The sequence below is a fragment of the Macaca thibetana genome, chromosome 1, assembly GCF_024542745.1.
Source record: "Macaca thibetana thibetana isolate TM-01 chromosome 1, ASM2454274v1, whole genome shotgun sequence".
NCBI lineage: Eukaryota > Metazoa > Chordata > Mammalia > Primates > Cercopithecidae > Macaca > Macaca thibetana.
Genome location: NC_065578.1, coordinates 165288857 through 165309004, shown reverse-complemented (window position 1 = coordinate 165309004; position 20148 = coordinate 165288857). Strand labels below are relative to the sequence as shown.

The 20148-nt window shown below is 41.9% G+C and overlaps 1 protein-coding gene across 2 annotated transcripts; it reads left to right on the top strand.

Annotated features, from left to right (window-relative positions):
* Nucleotides 1–3287: 3287 nt before the first annotated feature.
* LHX9 (LIM homeobox 9) lies at nt 3288–19803 on the top strand. 2 transcript variants are annotated; one of them, XM_050765428.1, is made up of 5 exons: nt 3288–3461; nt 5436–5638; nt 6776–7131; nt 13070–13272; nt 17401–19803. In XM_050765428.1, the coding sequence occupies exons 1-5, from the start codon at nt 3288–3290 to the stop codon at nt 17455–17457; spliced, it is 993 nt and encodes a 330-aa protein (XP_050621385.1). In that variant the 3' UTR covers nt 17458–19803. The 2 variants fall into 2 exon arrangements, with proteins under 2 accessions (XP_050621385.1, XP_050621376.1); XM_050765419.1 differs by lacking the exon at nt 17401–19803 and adding an exon at nt 14480–14755.
* The last annotated feature ends 345 nt before the right edge of the window (nt 19804–20148 follow it).

Here is a 20148-nt window from a genome sequence, read left to right as displayed (position 1 = left end):
AGGCAATCTCTCTTGGGGGCTCCAAGACAAAAAGTAGAAAACCCAGGGTCACACACCCAATTTGAGGGCATTCCTTCCCACTCTTCATGGGCTTCCTCCTTAGGAACTATGAGAGGAGGCAGGTCTGGACCCATGGGGACCTATTTCTACAGAGCTAACAAGGACCTCCCAAACTCCAGCAGACCCCCACCCCACCCCCAGCTTTCTCCAGACTTCCTGCATTTGCCGCGAAGGAAGAATCCTGGCAGTTTGCTTCTTTACAGGAAGTAGCAAATGCCACTGAATGCAGGAACTTATAACCTGAGTTTTATAAGAGCAACAATAGCTAGGATTCAACTTGGAAACTGATTGCAGAAGGTGTTCTGCCTTGCCTGTATCTAGATGATTAACAAATACGTGTGGAATCGAAGAATGAATGGATGATTGGAGGGCTTACAAAACCTCTGTGTTTGGCTTCCCTGGAGACTGTAAAGTTCTGGCTTTTTCCTGGAGTTGTTTAACTTTCCCTGCATGCAGTCTCCAAAGTTTTATCTCTTGCAAGGAAACAGTGGTATTCTTGCATTCTTTGTTGTTGATTTTGCTGAGTAAGGGCAATATGCAACAAGAACCAAAACTAATTTCAAATACCCCCATTTGGGCATTGGGAGAGGGTTTAGCATAGAAACTAGACAAAGTCAGTTGAAGTCCTGTATTTACTTTTTGCTTGGAGCTTCCTTGGGTGAATTGACTGAGGGGATTTCTCAGAGACTCCTCCTCCTCCTACTCCTCCTCCTCTTTCTCCCTCTCCTCCTCCAGCTCTGAGTCAGTTTAGCCTCTGACTTGTGTGAAGGCAATCTGCCCCTTTGTGAGAGGACCTGCTGTCTCTGAAAGGACTGCTGCCCCCAGCCCCTCCTCAGGGCCCTTCTTGTGTGCACGTGGGTTTGAAAAGCTCATTGATTCCCATCCAAAGGGGCTAATTACATTACTTACAGTAAATAGCAGCCCTGCTGTCAGGTATAGCTGCCAAAGTAAGGAGGAGGGGGATGTCTCCAGCTTAGTTCACTTGATTGGCTTCATTTTTGTGTGAAATTGTGTTTTATGAGCTGCATTCTGGCACCCGGAGGACCTAAACTGCGTCCAGTCTGCAAATAACATTATTTTTGACCCTGAGAAAAAAGGAGGGGAAGCAGTAGAGTCTTGAGTTTCATGGAAGAGGCCACTCCAGCAGCCTCAGAAGGCAACGCTTTGGGACAGGAAGTCAGGGTGCTGCACCAGGGGCCGCTTCCTCCCTCGCTTTATTTCTGCCTTCCTTCCTTTCCCTTCTTCTCATCCTCTCCCTTCCTTTTTTCTTTCTTTCTTCTCTCCCTCCCTTCCTCCCTCTTTCCCTGGATTTTCTCCCATGGTCTTTCTAGCTTTGGCCACAGTTCCCTGTCGGGCTCCCCCGGGCGGAGGGAAGCGGGTCTGCGGCTGGGCGGCTCTTCTGAGGTGTCTAGGATGTGCCAGGACACAGGCACCGCAGTCCTGGGAAAGGCGGCGGGAAGTAGTGGGGAACGCAGGCTGATGACCCGGACGAAAGGAGCAGAGAGCGGCCCGCGCGTCCTCCTCCCTGGGTAAAGCCACGCTGGTTGCTGCCGCAGCGCTGTGCTTCGGGCCCCTAGGGGGCCTGTGGCCGTTTGAATGAATCGACAATATAAGAGTATTGTGGACACTTTTTAATGGGGCCGGGGAGGGGCCGCCGCTAACGGGAACAGAGGGCGACAGAACAATCCCACCTCTTGTGAGGAGCAGGTCTGCCATTCTGCTTGTCCGTTCTCACCTTCCCCTCCTCCAAGGCAAAGAGTCCCTTTCACACCCTTCTGAGTGTGCGGGTGCGCCCAGTTTTACAAGTCCACTGTCCTGCCAGGGTAGTGGGAGCAGCACGCGATGGGGCTAGCGCCCAGTCCTGCGGGGCAGGCGCCAAGCTCCCGGGAGGCCCCAAGTCGCTTCCTATATTGGCAAGTTTCAAATGAGACATTAGAATCTCCGGCAGCCTTCCTTCAAACCTGAACCTGGGAAAAGAATAAGCCGCCCTATGGCCAAGGCTCAATTGCATACCCATGTGTACAAGTCCATGCCCTGTCCCATACACTCTGCTTTTCTCAAAGAAAATTGTTTTGCCAAATGTAACCCTGCGAAATGTAGACGCTCCAAACGCCCTTTCCACTTTGGATGAAGCCCGCACCTAGTAGGGTCTCCAGCCCTCAAGGAGGTGAGGCAAAGACCTGCATTGTCAGACAGCTGCTTTTAAAAGTGGATTGAGGAAGATGGGATGGGGAGGAGAGGAGCCAACATTATCTCCACTTCAGTGAAGTGCTTACATTTCTGCGCAATATTTATGCATTTCTGGTGACAGTCCTGCAGGCTGGGGATGAAAAAGTCCACAAGGAGCAAACCCAAAGTTTGAAGTTGATATTCTGTGTGTCCTGAGCCAAGGTCTGATCTTGAACTCGGATCAAATAGGCGGGCTCTAGGCCTCCTGCACCAGGGCGGGGACAAGAGCTCCTTTTCCCCTTTAAAACATGACTGCTGGGAACTCTTGGATGTGTGTGTGTGTGTGTGTGTGCGCGCGCGCGCGTGTGTGTGTTTTGTGGGGAGGTAAATGCCCCCTCCTCCTGCCTCCCCGCTCTCTATCCCCCCACCCCTTTGTAATGTTTGTCCTGCTTGCCCATCACCAGGGGGTTGAGAGGAGTATGACAGGTCTTTGTTGTCTGAATAAAAATCCGTGGCAGCTCCGGGGAGAGAACTCCTCCTACTAAATTATCAAAAATGGGCTGGCTTTAGTCTCTTAACAAATTGGACACAGCTCAGGCAGGAGCAGTCCCCAACCCAACCTACAGGAACTGGGAACTTGCAAGCAGTCAGGGAACGCTGAAAATAGCACTTCTTTTTCTTTCTTTGTGTTCAAAACTATTTTCTTTCTTCACCAGATTTTGTTTTCCTCCCCCCGCTGCAGTTGTTTCCCATTAGTAACTCGATCTCTCAGAGCAGTAAGATTTGCCTTCTACGCCTCTTTTCTCCTCCACCCGAATTGTTTGTTTTCTGCACATCTCCTTCAGGGAGCCGCTGAGGCTTCCCCCACCACTCTTCCCACTTATTTTTGCTTCCCTCAGGCCCCCCAAGCAGACCGATTTCCACTCTGTCTCTTTCTTCTCCTCTTCTCTCTCCCTCTTTCCCTCCATCCCCGAGCCTCTCTGCGCTCCCACAGCGCAGCCCTCTCGGGTCCCTTGCCTCCCTCATTCGGATGAGCTGAAAGCCCCGGGCGTGTGTATATGGAAATAGTGGGGTGCCGAGCAGAAGACAACTCGTGTCCTTTCCGCCCCCCAGCCATGCTCTTCCACGGGATCTCCGGAGGCCACATCCAAGGCATCATGGAGGAGATGGAGCGCAGATCCAAGACTGAGGCCCGTCTGGCCAAAGGCGCCCAGCTCAACGGCCGCGACGCGGTAAGGAAGGGCTCCGCCGCGGCGGTAGCCGGGCACCCCTGCGCCCTCTGTTAAGCCAAGCAGACTCCCTGGCCGGAGAAGATCGGGGGCGGCGGGTCGTAGAGACGTCCGCTTGAGGCTGGCGGGTGGGTTTTCTCCCGTCCACCTAGGTCTGCAGGGCTAAGAATCGTCGTTTTTCTGAATTGAAATGTCTTCATTAGCTGGCTATCCTCTGTCGCAGCTGATTCCGAAAGAGCAGGGAGAGGAGCTGGGAGGAGGTGGAGTGGGGAGGTGGCGTTCTCTTCTACAGACCTCAAGGTTCCCTTGATTCCGGGGCGGGAGTCTCCCCGGCGAGGATCCGCAGCTCCGAGAGTAAGCTGGGCGCAAGCAATAAGAGGACGGCGCGCTGCCCGGGCGTCCGAGCCAAGCGGGAGCCCAGGTGGCCTTAGTCTCTGGCCCTGATGACCGGACCTTTGGAGCAGATTCGGACGCGACTGGGTCATTTCCAGTTCTCTAGACGCTCAGGTCTTGGGACCCCTAACTGAGAGAATCTCAGGGTTTCTGGCATCCTGACTCAGTCCCTCTAACGAGACAGCACTACGTTTAGCGCCGGGACCAGGCGGGTGTCATGTGTAGGGGGAAATCAAATAAAACATACGGAGGAGCGCGGCACCCAGTCGAAACGCATGAACTTTATAACCAACCCTTAAACAAGCTAATCAACTACCACTGTTTCTACTATCCATAATGATAAAGTTATGTCCTCCTAATAAAGAAAAACAATTACTTATCTAAGTGCTTCCCTTTCCCGATTACTAACTGGAGCGGGGGAAACTACAGAAGTCTCCGGAAATGATTTCAGCCAAACATAGCTGTGTAGATCCTTTGGTACCACAGTAGGACTTGTAGCCCAAACTAATCAGGACACTGCTCTAGCCCTGTCAGCTGGGTTTTGGGTCCGGCCAAGTATCCCAACTGGTGAACGTGTCTATATTTGTAACACTCATTCCGTGCCAGGGCCCTTGGTCAGAGTAAAGGGCTAAACTTTACTTTTTCAGGCCCACTGAAATTTCATGGGGAAGTTCAACCCATTTCTGCTAGTCGTGAGGGAAATGTCCGGAGGTTAACTCCTTTTCCCTTTTTCTGGTCATCACGTTTAAATCAAATAGTAGCAACCTAAACCCAAATTTTCCAGTGGGGCTGGGATCCTCAAGGTGGGGTCACTGGGGCATCCTCAGTCTGGTCAGTGGGACCCAGAAGGGAAGCGTAACTTGGGCACTAAACAGATTTTCAAGACAAAGGTCTTGTTTGTACGCCTGTTGGTGCTAGGGAAAGAGGGGACTCTATAGAGCGGGCTGGACAACGGACCCTCTTTCGGAACAGCCACTTTACACACTTATTGGGAACGGGACCAATAGTCCTGAAAATTAGGGAACAGCAGGGTCTGCCAAATATATATCAATCAAAACAAAGTCGACCAAGTTATGAGCACAGGTCCAATAATCTCCCCTTTGCTTTTGATTTCAATGCTGCTTATAAGAATTTAGACAAATCGAACTGTAATTTTTTTTGTTTAAAATAACCTGTGCTCGTTGAAATTTCCATTTCACTCCCCAATCATTTCCGTTGTTTTATTTTGTGTGCGTCGAAAGCCACAATTTTTAGCTTGTATTTATTTGAATTCGGAAACGACCCCCAAACTATAGTCAATATTCTCCCAGTCCTTTTTAAGCGAGGCTTCTGATGGCCGGAATGTCTTTAGGCTAATAGTCCCGGGAGGACGCGAATGCCGGTTTAGGCGGATACGGAAGAAAGCGAGCGAGCCGCAAAGAGAGAAATCACAAATGTTTTCCCCGACTTTTGCATTTGTGCAGTGGACCCTGGCCCCTGCCGCGCTCCCTGCACGCCCTGGGCTCTGTCTTCCTGGGGGAGAACCCCGCGTCGTGCGGCGACACCGCGCGCCCTCCTCAGCCTTGCGGTGTGCTTTCTTTGCAGGGCATGCCCCCGCTTAGCCCGGAGAAGCCTGCCCTGTGCGCCGGCTGCGGGGGCAAGATCTCGGACAGGTACTACCTGCTGGCTGTGGACAAACAGTGGCATCTGAGATGCCTGAAGTGCTGTGAATGTAAGCTGGCCCTCGAGTCCGAGCTCACCTGCTTTGCCAAGGACGGTAGCATTTACTGCAAGGAGGATTACTACAGGTACTCCCCTACACCCCCACTTCTTACGCCAGCCCAAGTACACCTGGCGGGGTTATCTGCCTGAGCCCAGAATCCCCTCTCCGTCTCCCACCTTTTGCCCCATTCTGGGTGCGGTTATCATTTCGGAGACCAGGGAAACCCACTGCATATGCCTTCAAGCTGCAATCTCCCTGACCGACGGTGAGGGTGGGTGGGAGGGACATTCAAGGTCTAGAGCTTTATCAGCGAATACCACGCTCTCCCATCACTTCTCAGCTTGGCTGGAGGAACTTCGGGAAATCTGGGGAAGAGTAAATGGACGTGGTCTCCGTCGACTGAGACTTGACTGGGTTTTTGTTTTCCGCTTGCTACGAATTGGGCAAGTTCTGCGCCTTGAAACTGAACTAGTGGCTCGGGCAGCAGCAACAGACTGTTAGGTTTTCGCAGGTGGCAGGAGACTCTGTAAATGACTATGAAAAGGAATAAATGCCATTGCCAAAACCCAAGCCACTCGGTTCCGAGTTCCTTTTATCGCTAGTTACAACCATGTCCGCCAGATTGGAGAGAAAAGTCAGCAGCAGGCGTCTTTATTGATTCTTCTCAGTTATATTTCTGGATTGGGAAAGACAGAACTATGTGCAGATGACCTAGCTCGGCTCTCAGCCCAAACAAGATAAGTGGTTAAAAAAAAATAACCTTTCCTCTACAAAATCGTCATTTTCCAGGACTGTGTCGGCATGTTTTCCCGCACACTCGCACATCCAGGAATAATTATATCTTCCTTCATTCACAGAATATTTTGTAATTGATTAACTGTTTTTACTTGGCATGGCAATTTAATATTCTAGTACTGTTAGATCGTTCTAACTAGTGGTTTGCTTTTTAAAATTTTTTAAAAAATTTGTTTTAATGTTCACTTTACAGAGAAGAAAACTAAGACTTAGTTGCCCGATTCTTCTGACTTTAATGTAAGGATCCTTTGTCTTGGTTTATCAGAAAAGGTCGATGGGCAAATAAAATTAATGCCCACTGTCCTGTCCTCCTGGAACCCTCCCAGGTCCCAGTCTGAGGCCACTGCAGACCAAGCCCAGGTGTCGCGGGTGGGAGATGGCTTTGCCTTGCTTCAACTAGCACCCTGACTCAACTGTTTCCTTCCAGAAGGTTCTCTGTGCAGAGATGTGCCCGCTGCCACCTTGGCATTTCCGCCTCGGAGATGGTCATGCGCGCCCGAGACTCAGTCTACCACCTGAGCTGCTTCACCTGCTCCACTTGCAACAAGACTCTGACCACGGGCGACCATTTCGGCATGAAGGACAGCCTGGTGTACTGCCGCGCCCACTTCGAGACCCTCTTGCAAGGAGAGTATCCACCGCAGCTGAGCTACACGGAGCTGGCGGCCAAGAGCGGCGGCCTGGCCCTGCCTTACTTCAATGGTACGGGCACCGTGCAGAAGGGGCGGCCCCGGAAGCGGAAGAGCCCAGCGCTGGGAGTAGACATCGTCAATTACAACTCAGGTGTGCCCCCTATCCTCACCCCCGGCGCAGCCCCGGCCTCCCTGAGGAAATTTCATAGAGCTCCTTCCCCGTCCAAAGTCTTGCTGCAAGAGTGTTTTGCCCGATGCCTCTGTTCTCACCACAACCCCCTGTCACTCTGAAGGAAGGGAGAGAGGGAGGAGGAGGAGGAGGGAGGGGAGGGAGAGGCAACACTTTATTTAGGTTGTGGCAAAAAATACATCCATAACTATGGGGCTGTAGTGATTTCCCCCAAACAGGCAGAGCCAAATCGTTGTTGCCTGTTAGTTAATGAGCCCATTAGTTTCTGGCTCTCAGTTGGAGCAAAACAGCCCCAGGGCAATTTCTTTGTGGAGGCCAAATTATAGATCCTGGAGGAGGTTTCCTAAATACTGAAGAAAAAAAAAAGTCTTCAGAGCCCAACCCCAGTCTGTCTAGAGGGGTCAGAGGCTGTGGTCACCAGCCCAAAGTTAATCAGGAACATGGTTGGCAAGAGTGTTGAAAAACCTAATCCCTGATCTTGGCAAAAAGCAGTTGTAGGGGTGGGAATCACTCTCCACAGCTGAGCTAGCCTGTGTCTTTCCTAAGTCAGGATATTCATCCAGCCGTCTCATTCCCTGTGTGATAGACCATCCAGACATCCAGACCCCTAGCCAACTGAAAGAACCTTCAGGTCGGGCCCCCTGAGGAAGCTTAACGGTATCTCAGACCATTCATCTATACTCAATCATTTTCTCTCTTCATTAAAAACAACCGGCAGGCAACAAGTCAAGAACACATTCTTCCTTGCTTTGGGGGACACGCCTATCATGTGTCAATCTCACATGCATCAGTTTCCCATTGTTGGTAGTGGGCCCCCATTTCCCCTCCTTCAGGTGAGGATGGTGATCCACTCTGCAGATGATACTCTAACTCTGAGCAGAACAGAAGCTCTTTTTGTGAGTCCCAATCACTGGAAAAAAGAGGTATTAGAAAGGCCTGGCTAACTTTTGGGGAGCCTAAGGAACTTAACTGCTTTGGCTTTCAGTGCCCTGGCCCAGACCTGGCTGAGAATCTCAGCAGACTGATGCTCAGGACAGGGGAGAGCATTCTGTTGGAAGGAACGTTGAGGACCTTATTATGGCAACCCCACTCTATTACTCCGAATGCCCCCAGATCCACGCATGGGCACCCCAGAGCACAGGATTTTGCCTGTTTTTCTCTTCCAGTTCGCAGAACCTGGTATGGTGCCTGATACTGCTAGTCAAGGTAAAGAACAGTGTCCAGCCAGTTAAGTGATTTGCCCAAGATCACACAGCCCGTGTGAATGTGGAGCTAAGGGTCCTGCTCTGAGTTTAGAGTTTTCAGGAGAACCCACACGGGATGAGTGGTTGCTCTCTCAGACCTCTGTTAGGCTCTCTCCTGGGGTTCTCTACCGCCTGATCTAACAGAAGAGGAGAATCCTTTATGGGCAAGCACAGCAGGTGGCCTTGCAGGGAGAATGGGGAGCAATGGGGAGCAATGGGGAACACTGTGCGGCAGCACTTGTCCCTAGGGGGTTCATACCAGGGTTGCCGGATGAAAAGAAAAGGACCTGCCGGCTCATTGCAAATCTCACCAGGGTCGGTCAATCTGTATGAGGGCAGCGGGTGAAGCCCCAGGTTTTGGCAACCCTCAGTAGTGGCCGTGCCCTCACACTGGCCCCTGCTGTGCTGGGGCGGGAGATTTGGTTAGGGGCCACTTTGCCCAGCATGCTTACTTCATCTTCTTTGATGCGTGGTCCCCAGGGCAGGGCAGGCAGGGCACTAATTGTTCTTTATTAATAGAAGATGACATTGGAATCTCAAGCCACTCACCAAGGCCCTAATGCCCTAATGAGAGGGGGAAAGAGAGAGAGAGAGAGTGAGAGAGAGAGAGAGAGCGCGAGAGTGCCACTCATACACAGCTAGTGAGATTTTTTTGGAAAGAAGGGATCTCTCAGCCCAGATAAAGTCCAGAAGGGTGAAGATTTCTAGCCAAACAGTAGGCAAGCCTGACTTTTTTATTCTTTATTTAATCTAATTAGCTAAATTTGATTTTGCCTTGGATCTTACTTCATGTTAGATCCAAGGAACTTTAAGAACAGTAGCATTTAGATTATTTTACTTCTCTGAAAATAACTAGAGTGTACAAATTTATTTTTAAGAAGAATAAAAGAATCCCTTGGAGCCCCTTAGGTCTTTAGTTTGCAAATTAATGCTGCTACAAGTTGTTGTGGAGAAGGTCACTTTTGTCTTGCTCCCAAAGGAGGGAAAAATTGCTGAGGCCCCCATAGCCCGAAGAGTTTGTACCTTGCATCACTATAAACTGGATGCCTCTTAGTTAACATCTACTCCATCCTTTCTGGACTTTTCCCAGAGATACTAGTAAATATTATATATATGTTAAAGATTAGGTTAAAATTATCTATGGGAATTGGTTTGAAGATTCCTGACCATAAATCAGACCATCATTTAAAACAGTGCTTGTGAATCTGATGCCACTTTGTTACAAAACTAGGGAAAGAAACCCTTCAGCAAATTAAACACGTGTTAAAATGTAAAAAAAATAAAATAAATCCAGTTTTAACTCATTGTTTTAGCCTTCTTTGGATTTTATCTTGCCATCTCTCATTAAATGTAAACATTAAATGTAAACAAGTCTCATAAAGGGTAAGACTGATACTAAACTAAGTATAATTTACATAATAATATGTTTTCAAAATGTGCAGAAAACATGTTTGTGATTCAAAGAATCTCAGAGAAGATGTGAAACTTGGCAAAGGCCAGCTAGTGCTTGACATAGGGCAAATGCCTTTTAATGAGAAAGTCCCTAGTTTTGTTTATACCTCTGTGCAAATTAATCAGGCAAATATTTTAGAAAGAGACATGGAAAGTTTACCTGAAATGGTAACTTGAAATAAAGCCCTCTAGGGATGAGAAGAAGATTTAGTTTAGGATAGGGAGCTCTTATTTGTGTAATTTAAACATTAATTGAGAGATTAAACTTTGGCCACTTCTCAAAATATCCTTTCCTTAAGTCCTTTCTTCCTATCCAAACTTTTAAGGTTCCTGGTGGTTAAATTAGCCTGGCACTGACCCCTAGTGGTCTTCCAGGGATCAGTTAATTCTCAGAAGGTTACATACCTTCACAGCAGACACTCACTTTAGGATGGGTGACCATCACGTAAGTGACTGGAAATAAAATACTTAGATCTTCTCATTAACTTTGTAATACTATATGTGAACTTACAGGTAGATATTTAAGACAGTTTTAAGAGTTATCATTTCATCTCATAATTCGGGGAGTGGGGAAATCCCCTACAGCTATAGAAACAGTCAGGAGAAACAGTCATTTGCAAGTTATATAATGCATGTGTAGTTAAACATAAATAATATCAGATAATGCACTGTTACTCTGTAGAAGAAATAGGTTTCTCGATTAAGTTGCATAATATGAGATAATGCGTCACAGGAAAATCATATATAGTAATATCTGTTTAATAAAGACCCAACAAGCTATCTCCTTACACATTGGATTATGTATTTTGTGTGGAAATGGGGCCTATAACTGTATTTAAAACACATTAAAAGGCTCTGCTGAGTTTTTAATCAGCAATAATGGATATAGAATGTGTTTTCACGGAAGAAATTTCATCAAATCTTACTATAATTATTTTTCATAAATTTCATTTTAGGAACTAATGATTATATAGTCATGTTGGGAATCATATTCATTTCTATATATTACCCTGGTGTGGAGTGGGGGAAAGATGGCCAAGGGCATTATTTAAACACCAAGTCTTCGGTCCCAAGTGTAAAATTCAATTTGATGTGTTGTTCAGGAAAGGTTACATGTTACATATGATAGGAAAGAAATCTTACTTGAAGAACCCTCCGATGACTAACGTGTGCCTCTTTGACTATTTTTTTGTGGGTATATTTATAATCTGGTTATGAAATATGGCTCAGTTTACTGGAGATAAGTATAGTTTGATAGTAGGTCATAGAGATGCTGTTTCATCCATTTGAGGATATGAAACTGCAATTCTGTCGAATATTTGAACTTGACATATCCCCACTGGGCCAAAATGGGATAAAATGTAATGCATACTCTTTCTGTTATCTCTGGACATATGGTACCCTTTCTGGTGGAGTTTAATAAGCCTATGTTTTACATTCAAATGTGTATATCTGACTTGGATTCTACTTCAAGTTGATTTAATTTTGCATTAATACCCACTTGTAATTTACTGATGAACAAAGGGCCCAACGTCTTGATTGAATGCTTCTTGAGCTCCTGCCCCTGTGTTTGACTCAGGGAATCAGTCCAAAGGTGAATATGGTAGAGTCATTTCCCTCAATGGACTCACCTGTTCTTTTGCCAAGTGTGTCCTCCTACTTACTAGACATTTGTTTGTATCTAGTCTTATCACATTAGGAGGAATTTCTTATTAAGTGAGTTTTATATGTGTCTGACTTCTTGGTTGATGACTACAAAACTTCTGTATTTCTGTAAATATGCTGATTTGCTGAATAGTTTTTAAAAAGTTATTATAAACAGAGCCTACCAGGCAGATAACATTTTATTAAGCAGATTGGAAGAGCTAATATTAAGGGATGCCTCCCTTTTTTAAGATTCAGGTTTCTTTCTCCCTGGAATGACATGATCAGGTTGGTTTTAGATTTTCTATTATAAAGCAGTACAAGGCAGGATGATTAGATCTAAATTTATATAACTATCTGAAGGAAGAATTTAAAGAAAAAAAATTGCCATGCACTTTAATGTGTGAAGTTGGCTGAAGTTGGTTGTGTAAATATTTCACAAAATGTTTTCATTTTACAATTGTATTTCCTATGCAGAGCCAGTAGATTCTTGGAAATGACCCTTTAAATGTGCAGCTTTACATCCTGGGGATAATGACTTTCTGGCTGGTTTCAAAGACTGGGTTGTTTTGCCCTTGGTGCTAAGAAAGTCTTTGTAAGGGGAGAGAAAATGCCGCCCTCTCTCTGCCAGGCCAGCCAGGGGCACAGCTCACATCCCACTCACACACATCTGGAGCAAAAGGGACTAAGATCTGAGCCTAGAAATAAGCACCATCAGTGTCTCTCAACTGTGAGCTGTGGGGAGCGCTTCAGGCATGAACCGTGTGAAGGGAAGTCTGGGCTCATTCTCTTTCAGAAATATTTATTAAAATCACTCCAGGGGAAAAATATTTTCTTTCTGGTATAGCTCCGCGTTAACCAGTCATAGCTAAAAGCTGAAACAAATAATATTCTTATGTTTACATAAGAAATTCACAAATTTTAAATTTCTAACTTCTCCTCTTTTTTCAGCCTTTTCTAACTTTTTCCTGACTGAGAGAGTTCTAGGAATATGAGAAAAGGCTAACCATTAGAACTGACCTAAATGCTTCCTTAGTTGGCGGGCTCTCAGAAACTTTCAGACTTGAGAGAGTGGTAATACTTGTTTCTCTACGTCTCATGACAAGAAGCAGTACCTTCAGACAGTGTGTCTCATTCCAGAAATACAGACAAAAGGTAGAGTCTTAAAACACTGTGAGTGCAGGCAATGGGAAGCTGGTACAAATAACTATATTAGAAAAGGGTTTCTTCTTTTCACTCTCGTAGGTCTCTCTCACTCCCACTTTACTACTTAGGGTTTGTTCATATTCTCAAATTCTTCTAGCAACCATTAAGCAAAAGACAGGATTTAACCAATATTTTTCTATTGCATAAACTTTGGTTGTATCTGCATTAACAGACAAGTTCAGCTTACTTTAGCAATGATCTTCTTTCTTTTTGTCTAGATACTACTCATAATTGGGTTGACAGCATTTTTCACTGCTGCTTTATTACCATAGCAGTGTCCTACAGCCTGCCATCGTGTCAGCTATTGCAAGAATTTCCACTGAGCAGTTGTTTGTTCACTGTTACTGCAACAGGTTGTAATGAGAATGAGGCAGACCACTTGGACCGGGACCAGCAGCCTTATCCACCCTCACAGAAGACCAAGCGCATGCGAACCTCTTTCAAGCATCACCAGCTCCGGACCATGAAATCCTACTTTGCCATCAACCACAATCCGGATGCCAAGGACCTCAAGCAGCTTGCCCAGAAAACAGGCCTGACCAAAAGAGTTTTGCAGGTAAGACACGTGCATCATTGACTGTGCATACATTTCCCTTCCCCTTGCCAGTAAAAATAGTGCTCTTCCCTGGTTGGAGTGATGCAGCTATTTCCTGTATTGCTTCTTACTAGTTTATCTTAGCTATCTCCCTAGAGGATGTTCTGAGATTTTGCAGGGGCTTCCTGGAGGGTTCCCAAACAGAGACCCAGTGTCTTTTTAAATACAGCCACATTCTCTCTACGTATGTGGAGATGGGCCCTCCAAAGGCAGCACAGCTTGACTCACTGCTGTGCAAATGTGAGTGATGTTATTTGCACAGGCCGTGGCTCTATAGATTTCCATTAATATTATGCTCAGTGAACAGACTTGAGAGGGACCTGTTGGCACTGTGTTAACTCGGCAAACTTTTGGCAGCCTCACTCACCTTCCAAATTCAGGTGGAACCTTTTTCCACTCCTGAAAAGCCAAAAGTATGGTTAGTGTTTCAGCAACCAATTGGAGCAAGTATTTTCCTGCCTTAACAAACCATAATTAAAAACAAAGTACTGGAAGTTAGTTCTGCTGTCCAATTGATTTCCTAAACTCATCATGGTCAGAACATATAAGTAATGAAATTATAATAGGTTGCTGTAAGTCACCTGTGATCTTCTCTCACTTCTTGGTGACAAATAGCAGGCATTTTAAATTCTGCTAAACAGTTTCAGGCTGTTTGAGGTCTGTGACCCTGGGAGTTTTTTCTGTGTGAAGAATATACACCGTGTTTTGGGCTCACGAATGGCGTGAAGTCTGTTTCAGTAATGTCCATTTCATGTGAGTGATTCTTACTTTGCCATACTTTCAATGGCCCTGCCCTTTCTCAACAGTTATTGTAACAGTTGAGGAATCATCGTGTATTTCCCCCTCTTTATCACCATGTATTCATTTTCATGGTATATCCGCTTAAGCATCAGTTGTTCCAAGTGGCACTCGTTAATGCTACAGGGTGGAATAAGTGCATTTGAGAGAGAATAAATCCGTAGTGTTACTTGAATGTTTTAAAAGAAAGGAAAAAAAGCCCCTTTCCTCCTAAGAAAAACAAACAATTATATTTAAACGGAGAAACATATATCAAAAAAAAAAAAAAAAAAAAAAAAAAAAAAAAAAAAGAAAGAAAAAGAAAAAGAGAGAAAGAAAAGAAATATAAAAATGAACATCGGTAAAGAAATCAATTGGGATTGGTTTGCAGGTTTGGTTCCAAAACGCACGAGCCAAATTCAGAAGGAACCTTTTGCGGCAGGAGAATGGGGGTGTTGATAAAGCTGATGGCACGTCGCTTCCGGCCCCGCCCTCAGCAGACAGCGGAGCTCTCACTCCACCCGGCACTGCGACCACTTTAACAGACCTGACCAATCCCACTATCACTGTAGTGACATCCGTGACCTCTAACATGGACAGCCACGAATCCGGAAGCCCCTCACAAACTACCTTAACGAACCTTTTCTAACATTGGTTTTTTTTTTTTTTTTTTTAAATTCTTCCTCTTCTTTTTATTATTATTCTAATTATTATTATTTTATTATTTACAAGACTTTTTTTTTTCTTCTAACCCACAAGATATTTGGGGAATAAAAATAACAGCTTGGTGTGTAGCATCTGCAGCCACTTGGCAAATGAGTTTACAGTATTGTCTCCTTTAAGTGAATATATTTTGTCTACAAAGTGTATTTGGATTTTTTTAAAAAAAATATTAATTAGGTCTTTCAGTTGGTAAGGAGAGTTTTTGAATAATTCTAATAAGTGCCTCTTAAAATTGTATGTTACTTATTTCCAGAATCTCGAAGAAAAAAAAAAGAGTGGTATTATTATGGGCAAATAATCATATTCCCAGTTCAACGATTAGGTTAATAAAGAACCAGATAATTAATTAGTTACTTTTTAAATCTTGCAATTGTATGTGTGATTATGGAGTTTTGAAAACATTACATTTTTTAAATCTTAAAACTGAAAACTTGTTTTTAGTGTTTCTATTTCTTAGCTGAACTGCTAATTCAAATGAGGAATATGATGAAATAAAAGCATTAACTACAGACATTTAAAATAGTAATGATTAATTAGGTGAGAAATCTATTACAGGAATGTGACTTTTCCTTCTTTTAGGGGTGTACATCTCTAAAAGCTTTTTACTTGACTATTTGTTTTTCAACATTTGAAAAATACTTAAGTTCCCTGTGTATCCATGAAAATTTTGCATAGATTTTGACATTCCATAATTTTAACCTCCTAAAGCTAAATTCAATAGCTCGGAAACCATTCTTTCTAAGTTACTTTTTTTCCCAGGGAAAATGGAAATAAGCAAAATATAATGTTTTAAGAAGTAAAAAAATCAGTATAATTTAATTAATAGCTCTATTAATTGGCTTCAGCTGTACCATGATATTGTATCTGGCATTCTATATGAATAATGTTTAAAATACCCAGCCTGGTAGACTTATACCAACAATCGGTTTTGTTTTGTTTTATTTTATTTTGACATAGGTTGACTTATGTATTGAAAATAATTTTTCTGATAGTAGAGATTTGAAGTTATTAGTCTTAAAGTAGATAAACTCAGAAGCCTTGTGGATGCTGATCTGAATATATTTCCTAGTTTACAGTAGTATTTTTTTTCTTTTAATTTAAGCTAAAATCTTAATGGTCTGGGCAGTGGTGAATGTTCATCTATTACGCTTCTGTTGTAGTTAAATACCAATTAGATTGTGGATTTCCTAAAAAAAATAAAAAAGAAGTCAAGATATATGTCTTGCTTTAGTGGATTGTTAAGAATAACTTTGCACATATTCTCCACTTTTTGGACCCCTTAAATCTCCTTTGGTGGTCGAAGTGGCTATTTAATAGATGTTAAAGGTGTCCTTCTGGCTGTATAAATGTGTGGTTACATATTGACAGTTCACTGCCCACATTAAAGTGCATTATTGTAACTTTTGCTCAGGGTCTTTAGAAAATTAGCACAGAAAGTAGCTTATTTTTTAAAAAAAGATGATGGAAGATAAGTTAACACTGTAACAGAAGAAAGGTGTGATTGCCATTATATATTTAGCAAGTATGGTTATCATCTTATATGGAGCTTAAATCTTGACTTTTCATATTTCTATTACATTTTGGGCATTTACCACTAACCAGACCAAACAACCTTGGTAAGGCTGAGATCTTATTAATACACTTTTACAGGTAAAATATTGACACTTATAAATTTTGTTCTTTGACAGAACAATATATGGTACTACAGATCTACTTTATTAAGTAGACTAATTATAACTCAGTTCTCCTATGTGCCTTATGATATAACTTGGAAGTAAGTTTGTGAAAAATCAGGATATATGTGTTGTTTGTTAAATTAACTGTTTTAAGCCCTTTTGACACCTCACTAGTTTTGTACTGTTTTACCTCTTATTTCTGAAACTCTTTTTATGGTGTATCCTGTTAGAGGGGACAAACATGTCATAGAAAGCAGTTGTGCACTCTTTCAAATATAGTTGATAAATTCAATAATCTTATATATTGAGCTTCGTGTTTATAGTACAGTAAGTGGTCTAGCAAAATTGTCCATGTTTCTTTGTTTATTGATAAATGCATTGTATAGAAACTATTTCCCCTAAATATTTATGGACCAAACAATTGTGATATATCCTATTAAATTTGTGTGAATAAACCATTTTGAATCTAAGGAGTTTTCTTTCCCATCAGTTTTATTTAAGTTTTAACCGTACTAGTGTGTTCCAGCATCTATATAAAAGCTATTCAAATGGTAATACAAAATTTTTAGAAATATTTAAACATACAAATAGTTTTTAGATTTCCAAACTTCTGATTCATATGAAATGTTACACATTGTTGCACATGCAATGTAATTCAACCTAGAAATACCTTTGAATATATTTGCTTATAACAAAAGTAATGCCCCATTGATTTGACTCAGTCCAATTTTTAGAATAAAAAGGCTAACTAGCATATAAAGTAATTGCATGGAAAGAAACCTTAAATATGATTAAGATTTCATGTTAGGTCTATTGAGCACAAATGGATATTTGTAAATCTAAATAGAAATTGCAGACCCCTAAAAGCCAAGTTGCTCTGTAGTTAATAAATTGTCACTATGATTTTTTTCAGGGAGAACAAATCTTGGGGCATTACAGCCAAACATCCCGACGTTTGAAAATTCCCTAAAGTATTAAAAGAAGGGGAAAAGTTTGATCGGAAATCCACTGCAGTGAAGACAAAGACACTATTAGGTTATGATAATCATACATTAAAAAATTTATTGAGCCAAAAAAAAAAAAGAGAGAGAGAGAGAGAGACTTAAATGTCATTTACTGAATGTTAACGAAACTTGTGTTCTTTATGGTGTCTAACACAACTGAAGGCCTGACATTATGTGGTTTAAACAAAATTAGATAAACCATGTACAAAACCAGAGCAACCTGGCAGTAATATGCCCACCCCATATTTGAAAAAAATTATTATTGAAAAAAATTTCACACATTTGTCAAGCACAAATAGTTGTAAAATAAAGTCCAAAACATTCATTTCACCTGCTTGCTAATGTGTATTAGTCCTGTTAATGGCATTTTCCAACTGTAAATTCAAAGAAAAGCTATCACCCATTTAAGAGTATAGGGATCAAACCCCAGTAATTTTAGTATTATTGTTTATTACTTCCTTTTTAAACAGAAATCTCTGCATGCACTTTTACATATGTCACCTCTAGTGTACACCTCTGTATGATGACTTATCTTTGCTGTTTCTTGTATGATAAATAGCTTTCATTAATAAACATTTATTTGATGCAAACATAGTTAACTTTATGTTAAACACACGCTGTTGAAATCAATTTTGAACACTTAAAGAGGCAGCACAGTACATTTACAACTTGTTATACTAATGAAAAAATACAAACAGCATAATGAGATTAAATTCTGGTAATCTAGGATAAAATTACTTGGTTTTTACCTTTTCATGACTTATTTTCATTTGTTGTATTCAATTGCCACATGTATTACAAATAAAAAATAAAGTGAACCCAAATTACAACAAAATAAATCTTAGAATAAACTATTGTGTAAAATTTCAGCAACTTTTTTAGATTACTAGGGTAAAATTTATAGATCCTATGTGAGTTTACATGTTTGCTATGCAATGAACAAATTTATTGAAGTATACAAATATATTCTGAACTATAAAAAGATCCAATCTTTGCATAGTTCAAGTTACATATGACTATTACAAACAAAAAAGCAAATGGAAAGACAGACAAATATTTAGGAATGAGGTTTTTTTAATTGTTAAAGGGAATATTTGAAGAATAAATTTTTAGCTATTCCTATTTAGCTGTATATCCAAAGCATATGTTAAACAAACTAACATATAATTTCCAGAAAATTTTTCATTATGATGAAATTTTTATTATATACAAATGAACCCTATGTAAATGATGTAACTTTTATGAATGACAGACATTAAATATTTCACTTACATGTATTCTCAGAATTTTGAATGTTTTCTTAAATGCTTTCACTTCCTGAATACTAAAAAGAAAAAATTTTAAAGAAGAGAGAGCAACTTACTACTAAAAAAAAAAAAAGCAATGCACCATGACAAGTAGACTATTTTGAGTGATCACAAATCATGTTGGTTTTGTCAGTAACTTGAATGTTTATGCCTCATTGAAACCTCATCCACAGCTATAGCAGCTTAAATAGATTTTCCAATGCATTTCCAGCCAGTTTATTCAAATCTTTGCCCTACAGTCTTGCCTTCTTTTGCTGTTCTGTCACCTACGGCAATTTCATTTAGAAGTATTTTGGAACTTCGCCTGGTTTTACAGACCTTTAAATATTTGTCTGGTATGTGAAATGCAGGAAGAGACCAGAGAGGGAAAGAACATAACTGAAATTAGACATCTGAAAAAAATAATACAAATTTGAAACAGGCACATTTTTTAAAACCAAAAAAAAAAAAAAAAAAAAAAAAAAGAGAGAGAGAGAGAGAGAAAGGAGTACTAATTATGTGAGTGGGAAGAGAAAGCGTGTGAGGCAGAGTTGTAAGGTCTATTGTGCTTTACTGTGATGTAAAGCAGTCTTTGAGTCTGAGCAACTGCACACTTACTGTTCGGTGTGGAATAGAAAAATGTGGACCTCTTAGTTGAGAGCAGGGCACTAAATTTTCATAGCTTCTACCTCCCAATTGCCTGGGTTAGTCTAACTTCTGGCAGATTGATCTTGGGCAAAAAGCTTCACGGAGAGTTAGTGTCTGTGCGCTTTGGTTGAATAGCCACCTTAATACTGACTTACATAGTGGGTAGGTTTTTGATACCTCAAATAAGGATAAAACTCCATAATAAAGGACCCAAAGCAAACACTTTTAAAACTTAGGTGATTTTTCATCACCTAAAACATAAATAGCTTTATTAAGCAAAATCCCAGTGGAATCTACCATACATTCTTTTATAATAACCCTTTTTGGGAGTCAAAGTATTGTTTTTTTATTAGTCACATATAAATATCATCTCATTTTCTGTTGCAGTGTGACTGCAAGGCATGTTGTGGTGGAAAGCATTAGAACTGGGAAGCTCTGGAATGGAAATTTGGAATCATGTCATTCTAGGCTCTTAAAGAGAATATTAGGGATAATACTGTTGTAAAAAATAAATATAAACACCTAATTTTGTATGAAGTTTTGCTATTTAAATTTTAACTATGTTATAAAAAAGCTAGCTTTACTTGTAGAGAGTGCGTGTACTCTTGAGCTCATTCAATAGCTTTAACATTTTGTAGTCTCTTCCACAACAGGGCAAAATAAGCACAGTAGGACTTAGTCCAAATTGAAGAAATATCATTGAATTTTCTTTGAAACCACCTA